Here is an 8474-nt window from a genome sequence, read left to right as displayed (position 1 = left end):
GCCATTCAATCTTGGCCTACTCCTACTACTCTCACTCAAGTTAGGAGTTTCCATGGTCTAGCATCCTTCTATCGAAGGTTTGTGAAGAATTTTAGCACTATTTTGGCCCCGGTGACCGAATGCATGAAGAAGGGTACTTTTGAGTGGACACCATCGGCTCAAAGGGCTTTTGAGACCCTCAAGAAGAAGTTGTGTGAGGCTCCAATCTTAGTTCTTCCGAATTTTGATCAACCCTTTGAAGTTGAATGTGATGCTAGTGGGGTAGGAGTTGGAGCGGTTCTTGTGCAAGGAGGGAGGCCGGTTGCCTATTTTAGTGAGAAGCTTGGTGGAGCAAGAATGAGATATAGTACCTATGACAAGGAGTTCTATGCTATTGTGAGGGCTCTTGATCATTGGTCACATTATTTGAGGCCTAGACCATTTGTACTACACTCCGATCATGAATCTCTCAAGTACATCAATGGTTCTCATAAACTCAATGCAAGGCATGCCAAATGGGTTGAATTCCTACAATCATTCACTTTCTCTTCTAAGTACAAGGAAGGGAAGAGCAATGTTGTTGCCGATGCTCTTTCTAGGAGGCATTGTATGATTACTATTCTTGATGCGAAGTTTTTAGGGTTTGAGTTTCTTAAAGAGTTGTATCACGATGATGAGGATTTTGGTGGGTTGATGAAGAAGTGTGAGGAAGGGGTCGATGGCTCTTTCATGGTGCAAGAGGGTTTCCTTTTCAAGGGAAACAAGCTTTGTGTTCCGAAATGCTCTCATCGACGGATGCTTGTTAAAGAAGCTCATCAAGGAGGGCCAGCCGGACACTTTGGGGTGCAAAAACATATGACATTCTTCGAGAGCATTTTTATTGGCCCAAGATGTTTGATGATGTGCAAGATGTGATAGCTCGTTGTGGGGCTTGTCACAAGGCTAAGAGTCAATTCCGTGAAGGACTCTACTCTCCTCTTCCAGTCCCTAGTCACCCTTGGGATGATCTTAGCATGGATTTTAGGGTTGCTCTCCCTCGCACTCAAAGGCAAAATGATTCCGTGTTTGTTGTGGTTGATCGTTTTAGCAAGATGGCTCACTTCATTCCTTGCCATAAGACCGATGACGCTTCTCATGTGGCTACCTTGTTCTTTAGAGAAGTGGTGAAGCTTCATGGCATTCCAAAAAGTATTGTGTCGGACCGTGATCCTAAGTTCTTGAGCTACTTTTGGAAGACTTTGTGGAAGTTAGTGGGAACCAAGCTCTTGTTTAGTACCTCTAGTCACCCTCAAACCGATGGCCAAACCGAGGTGACTAATTGTACCATGTCCACCGTTCTCCGAGCTATCATTAGCAAACACATGAAAGATTGGGATCTTAACCTACCTCAAGTTGAATTTGCTTACAACCGCTCTCATTGCATAACTACCGGGAAAACACCATTTGAAGTAGTGTATGGTTTTAATCCCCGCCTACCACTTGACTTGTTGCCAAGTATCCCTCAAGAGGAGTTGAGCTTTGAGGCAAAAGATAGAGTTGAAACGATGAAAAGGCTTCATGAAGATGTCAAGAAGAGAATTGAGAAGGCAAATGAGAGTTACAAGGCAAGGGCAAACAAATTCAAAAAGCCAAGGGAATTCAATGTAGGTGATCTTGTGTGGCTCCATCTTCGGAAGGAAAGATTCCCGGCTAAGAGAAAGAACAAGATCATGCCAAGATCCGAAGGCCCCTTTGAAGTTGTGGAAAGAGTTGGACCTAATGCTTATAATCTCAAACTACCGGGAGACTTTGGTGTTCATGCTACCTTTAATGTTGGTGATCTTGCTCCTTTTCTCTTTGAAGATGATATTGGTGATGATGATCCGGAATTGAGGGCAATTCCTTTTGAAGAGGAGGGGTTTGATGCGGGTGCATGGAACTTAGTGGAAGAAGTGGAAGACATGCCACGTTTCATGACACGAAGTAGGGCCAAGCTCCTTGGAGGTCACCTTTCGGGGCTAACCATCATCACACTTGAAGACAAGAAGCTTATCAATATATGATGCAACTAATTCATTCAGCCATATCTCCTTAGTTACAAGGAATTTTTAGGTGATTCAAGTTGGAGGTGAAAGTAGAGTTCAAGAGCTTTCCAACGACTGGTCACATGTCAAATTTGAGCGAGAAACAAAGAAGTTATGAACGTTTGAAGTTGAGCTGTCCAGGAGTAGGGGAAGTTCGGCCGAACCTACACTGTGGTTCGCCCGAACCTTCCAGGCAGTTTCAGTGCTGATTTTTGCATCTTTGCAGGAGTGGCCGAACTCCAAAAGTTCGACCGAACTTACCCAGAGTTCGGCCGAACCTTTTCCTGTTTTTCTGTCAGTTTGTGCGAACTTATATAAGTTGTTTTGAGACGTTTTTGCATATTAATTTTTGTTGAACTTTGTAATCAAGAGACTTTCTCTCTCTACCATAATCTTTGTGATTATCTTGCTTTCTTTGTGATTGCATCTCTTGTAATCTTTGTGGTTACACCTTAATCTTAGCTTTACTTGGTGTTGGCTTTGATTAAGACCCCTATTTCATCTATCTTTGTGAATTTGAGATAGGTTATCTTGGTTTGTTGGTTTGAACTTGTTGTTACTTGATTTCTCCTCCCTTTTACTTGTCTTTCCTTGGTTATTTCATATCAAAACCACTTATCAATAAGCATTAGTCAAATAGAGAATTTAAGGTTGGTGAGTGGGTTTGGCTGAAATTGCAGGACTACAGACAGTAGACCGTAGTAAAAAGAAGTAGTTAGAAAAATGGCATACAAGTACTTTGGCCCTTTTCAAGTGGTTGTAAAGGTTGGTAAAGTTGCATACAAACTGACTTTGCCAAATGATGCTCAGGTTCATGATTTTTTCCATGTCTTTCAATTGAAGAAATTTCATGGAACATTGCCTATTGCTGCCCACATTCCACCATGGTTTCAAGGACAACAAGAATCAGTGCTTCCTAAACCAGCTGCTATTTTAGGCACAAGGATGGTTAAGCATCAAAATCATGTTGTTATTAAGTACTTGGTTCAGTGGGATGGTTTTCCTGATCATGAAGCTACGTGGGAATTTGTTACTGAGTTCAAGAGAAGATATCCAGAGTTTGAGTTACCTGACCCTGAGGACAAACCTCTTTTTGATGGGAAAAAGTATGTTAAGGGCAGAATATTCATTTCTTGCCAAATCTCTTGTTAGAAGTTAGTTAGTTGTTAGAAGTTAGTTAGTTGTTAGTAGTTTGTTAGTTGGGTATAATCAATTAACAAGCTATAAAGCTAATCTTGTTTTCAGTTTCATTCACTCTCTAAAATTCTCTTCTCTTTTCTCTCGATTTCTCTCAGTTTCTCCTAGTCAACATTGTTGACATATCGGTAGGATTTACCTCCTACATCAGTGGACGGATGATGGAAGATGAATAACTTAATTTAAAGATATTAACATTATCTTCTCTCTAGGCTAGAAATCACTAAAGATCATTTTGAGAAGAATGCTCTTAAAGGTGGTATCGTACGGTCGTACCCAAACTTTTCCAAATTGAGACCACATTGAGATGAAGGGCAACAGTTCGTATTATTGTTGCAAGTATTTCTGTGCTTCAATTTATAATCACTCCACACCCTTAGAAAAGGGTATGCGAGTGTTGCTTTATTAACTGGCACCTCGTAACCTTACTCTACAAGTTTACATTCATCAATCATCATTTATACTCAAATTCTACAGGCAATGATTCTCCGCTCCTAAAATATCAATTTTATTATTGTATCGGTCACTATATATTTCTTTATGCTTGCTTTTGTTCACAAATATTGAATCATAAAGGTTGACTAATTTTCATGGAAAGGAGATTAGTGATCTTGTCATCTTGCAGCTTTGCACTTGTTTTGGCTCAACAGTTAATATGGAATTGCCAATAAAAGCATTAATTTATCAACAAATTACAATGAACAAATGTACAAACAATTTGTAGACAATGATACAAAAATAAATGTAGCCCTGATACATTGATAGTTATGCATATTTCGTATCTAACATACAGAGTGCAGACACAAAATATGTGCATATAATAAGGGCAGATGCAAGAAAATGATCATTCACTGCCTCAGGTTAAAGTTTAGAGATGCCCAAGTTGATCCTGCACGCCACAGAAAACTCATATATCAGATACGTTGGTAATCAACAGGAGAAAAAGAAAACATAGAAGTACCCCATGTTTGTAAGTAGATGGAGTCACACAACACATAAAAACAGGACAAGGCAGATACAGATATAGGCTCTAATTCAGCTTATTTATTATCTGAACTTATATTATCCGCTTTCCCTGTTACACAGCTTACATGGAAATGTATAAGATATTTATTTACTGGTGAGCTTAATGTTGTCTGAACTTTTTTGAAATTTTATTGCATAAACTCATTTTTCCAGAGCTTATCTTATCTCAAGAGAATTGAAAATTATTGTCTTCAATAAGCCAATATAGTTAAATCAAACAGGCCCTAAACTAATTGAAACAATAATATGAAGTAATAAATAAAGTGCTGTATTCAAGACTTCTCCTCTAACAAACACTCTAGTTACCTTTAATTAGCTATGCCTACACTCAATGTTCAATAGTCTATACTCTGTTATCAAAGACAATTGCTTCCCAACCTAAAAATTTTTAATCACTTTAAGCATCCAAGCACTAAGTGGAAGTGCTTTGCAGAAAGAAGGGATAAGTAATACACATGTCCAGAGAAGAAATCCTAAAAAACATACTAAAACCCACTGGTCAACATAAAGGTAGTTCTCAAACCTGAAGCATCTGCATCAACTTTGGGTGTTGCTCTAGAAGTTGGCAAAGCTTATCACGATCACTCAACAAGGACTGTGATTTGATCATTGATTAGAGAATGAGAAGAAAAAAAATAAATAAAAATTGTAGTTAAAAAAATGAAGCAACAGGACAATGGCCAATACAAACCTGAATTGCCTCAGGAGAACTGAAATATTGTTGCAGTGACATTGAGGAGTCCATCTGCTGATGGGCGGCAGCATCTGACATGTGATGTGCTGCTTGTGGTTGTTGCTGTGTATGTGGCATGTTCTCTTGCAAATGGGTTTGATAATACAAATGATATGAAGATAATTGAGACTGTTGCAGAATTTGCTGAGGCTGAACCTGCATCTGAATATGGCTCTGTGACATGGAACTACTTTGCTCTGTATGTCCCGAAGTTTGGATTGGAAGTCGTAGTTGCTGAGGTTGCTGAGGGCCAGGCAGCTGTGGAGGTTGTAAGGGTTGCAAGTGGGGAAGCGGTTGCATAGATTGCATTGAAGATTGTGGGGCATGGCTATTCTGAGTTATGCCAGTTATATTATCACTTTGTTGAACAGCAATATTCCCGTGCATAGTAAATGGCATTGAAGGTGGCCTGCCAAAACCCGGGGGAATAGGCGGAGATGCATACTGAGAAGCATCCGTTCCTGCATTATTTTGAATATACATCGAGGATTGGGATGTAGGAGACCTGGATGGAACATTCAATGGAGTAGCTGAGAAAGGAGGGGGTGTAGGAGGAAGCGGTGGCATAGGTCTATTAGAGCTCCCAGGGGAAGAGTGAGTGGTTCGTGCATAGCGTGAATCCGATATGAAGCTGGAAGATCCTAATGATGTAGGGACATTGCCAAAAGAAGAGTGGTAATCATTCTGTGCCTGCAAATAAAAGAACAAATTTAGAATCCACAATAATGAGATAAAAAAACTCTTTCTAGACAATAAGAACATAACAAACCCCTAGCATCTCCTCCCCCCCCCCCTCTTTACAAAATCCGAACAAGCGGAATTGAGGAACACAATTTCTTCTCTTACATAAGTTGGATACAGGGGCGGCTGCACATCATTGTGAGGATTCATGAATGGAGATCTGGAGGCTGGGTTTTCAAAGACCTGTGATCTTAAAGGCGAAACTGTAGATGGAGGTGGTGTTGGAGGTAACGGTGGCTGAGTTGGCAGATGTTTCTGCTCATGGAGACCTTGTGATCTTCCACCTGACATATTCCCAACCCTTTGGAGATTGTTATCAGGAATAAAACTGGGAGGTGGCACCCTTGAATCAGCTGGTACCTGAATCCTTGATGGAGAGCCTTTGCCATATACCGATGCAGAGAAGCCAGAAGTCTTTGCTCCTGCAACTGAATCAAAGCCACCAGAAATCATAGCTGTATTTTTGTTCTTCATCTCATCTGGTTGCTCAAAATATTTCTTTTCTGAAGAAACACTGGGTTCACGTCTCAATTGAATCCCAGGATGTGATACTGACATTCTAGAGGAAAGTTCACTTTGTGTATTCTCAACTGCGTTTGAGGCGACAGTTGCTTCCAGGTCCTTGGCTTCACTCTCTGATTCTTCAACAATTGAATGTTGAGGACTTTGCTCTGCTGAAGCTGATGCAGTCTGCTGTATGTCATCATCTGCTTGAGGAAAAGGCAGTTTATCATCAGGTTCATTTTCCTCAGCATCAAACACTATATCAATTCCTTGAAGATCATCATCAAGATCAACTTTGAGCTGCTTAGATCGGCTCGACTTTTCCATATCATTATCAGACTCAGGCATAGCCTTTTTCCCTTGAGATGCAGCCTCTACACCTGCTATGGGAACAGCATTTTGACGCTCCCTCTGCCTTGCCATGAATTCATCAACATGAATAGATGGAGGCCGCCCACCAGATGACCCAAGACGTGGAACTGCAATAACATTGGGATTTGAACTCTCATTTCTTTCTCTGGCAACATAGTCATCCACGTGCATAGACGGGGGCCTGCTTGTATTTGGCTTGCGTTGTCGGAAGGTGTCTCTCCGAGTTGGAATAGAAGGTACCACAGATGACCCAGATCCGCGTACATCGGCTGGAGCATTTTCTCCTTTTCCATGTCTGTTGGCTCCATCCACAGCTGATATTTTTCTCTTGCCAAGGAGACCAGCCTGCGACAATCTATTGCGCAAATTTTCAGAGCACTCCCATTGGAATTTATTACCAAACTCTCCAAAGTTCCATTCATTTTCAACCCTTTCAGAACTGCTATCTGTTAGCAAATGTATCTTTGAAGACAGTTTAACATCAGATGACAACAAGAGAACTTCCTCAGAGATAGCATCATCCTCATTAAGTGAATCAATAGGTTTCAGCAGCACTAAGGAAATGCATTTCGCGGATTCCACAACCTGCATATTACCAAATTATGCGAGTTCATTAGAAACATTAGCATATCTGTGAAGGGACATAAGCTGAAGATAAATGAAGAAAACCTGATGCAAGATTGCCTTCAGATGTGATGAACCCGCATACTCATCATCAGTTATCTTTGAACTCAACAGAGAAGACATATCCTGGACATAGTTCATGTTTTCCTCTGGAACACCAGTTGTTCCATCAACATCACTCAAAAGCCCAAAGAAGTACTTCATGACATCAATTCTATCCTTGTTGAAACTGGACAAAGAAATTCTTTTAGTATCCAAAAGGTAAAGCCACAATTATCCGACGTTTAGCACTTGTCAATTTTTGACAGCAAAGTACTAAATGTAATAAGCAAGTGGACAAGCTACTTGTATGATATTTTGTTAGCATACAAAACATAAAGCATCAGCAGCGGTGCTGAAAACCTACAGCAATACTCACAATACAATCAGATACACAATACCAATACTGCATATGTTAGTAAAAGGTTGCACCATTTTGAATTTCTGCAATATTTAAAACTTTACATGGACTATCTTTTACTGATATATAAACTATAAATGGTATTATATAAAAAGTTATTGGATATTCCACAATGCCCATTCTCAAAGTACAATAAAAAATTAAAGATAGTTATGGTCAAAATTGAGGGTTGACAAACTTGAGTCAAAATGGTACAAATGTTTCTAAATGGAGGAACTATATATGTTGTGCTTCCAGCGACAAGCTTTATGTGTGATTCGAGTGTATGGACCTGTGAAAGCAATCTTTAGTCTTAAGTCATCAAATTTCAAGTTTTACTACTACACATGAAATTAACGCTATTCGAATATTCACGAACTCCCATTAATTAGTCTTAGTTCCTGTGCAATAAAGAAAGTTCTTGTGGTTTAAAACATAAACCTTTTTCTTTTTTATTTTTAGTGGAACTGCAGTATCTACTAAGTTTAAGAGCCAATAGCATGAACATTTAAACCAGAGTCACATCTCTCACACGTTCCAGTAGTAAAATACTAGCACTCTATTCGAAGGTTCACGAACTCCCATTAATTAGTCTCAGAGATATGTTCCATAACAGTGTTATCAGAAATGCCTATGATCTGCAGAGACTGGACAATGATAGCTGTTTGGAAATTACATGTAGTTTATTTTCTTCCAAAAAAATAAAATAAAAATAAATTTAGTTTATTTGTCTTCCATTAATTTACTATAGCTTATGAGTATATACAACTTTGAAGCTTTTTGTTTCTTGTCTATT

The 8474-nt window shown here is 39.5% G+C and overlaps 2 protein-coding genes across 3 annotated transcripts in view; one reads left to right on the top strand and one right to left on the bottom strand.

The window, feature by feature from the left end:
• Nucleotides 1-2765: 2765 nt before the first annotated feature.
• LOC145600590 (uncharacterized) lies at nt 2766-3194 on the top strand. Its single transcript, XM_081656477.1, has one exon. The coding sequence runs from the start codon at nt 2766-2768 to the stop codon at nt 3192-3194; it is 429 nt and encodes a 142-aa protein (XP_081512603.1).
• Nucleotides 3195-3895: 701 nt separating this feature from the next.
• LOC145600936 (protein virilizer homolog) overlaps nt 3896-8474 on the bottom strand; it is a 30730-nt gene continuing 26151 nt past the window's right edge. For both annotated transcript variants that reach the window (XM_081656808.1, XM_081656810.1), the window contains exons 24-28: nt 7285-7468; nt 5845-7200; nt 4957-5688; nt 4789-4860; nt 3896-4128 (exon numbers count right to left, since the gene is read on the bottom strand). In XM_081656808.1, coding sequence (XP_081512934.1) covers nt 4108-4128; nt 4789-4860; nt 4957-5688; nt 5845-7200; nt 7285-7468 — 2365 coding nt within the window. In that variant the 3' untranslated portion in view covers nt 3896-4107. The remainder of the gene's footprint in view (nt 4129-4788; nt 4861-4956; nt 5689-5844; nt 7201-7284; nt 7469-8474) is intronic.

Source organism: Chenopodium album, chromosome 21 (genome assembly GCF_948465745.1).
Source record: "Chenopodium album chromosome 21, dcCheAlbu1.1, whole genome shotgun sequence".
Lineage (NCBI taxonomy): Eukaryota > Viridiplantae > Streptophyta > Magnoliopsida > Caryophyllales > Amaranthaceae > Chenopodium > Chenopodium album.
This window is presented reverse-complemented; position numbering and strand designations above follow the sequence as displayed.

Coding starts and splice junctions, on each gene's coding strand:
- LOC145600590 (XM_081656477.1), top strand. CDS start 2,766: ATGGCATACAAGTACTTTGGCCCTTTTCAAGTGGTTGTAAAGGTTGGT.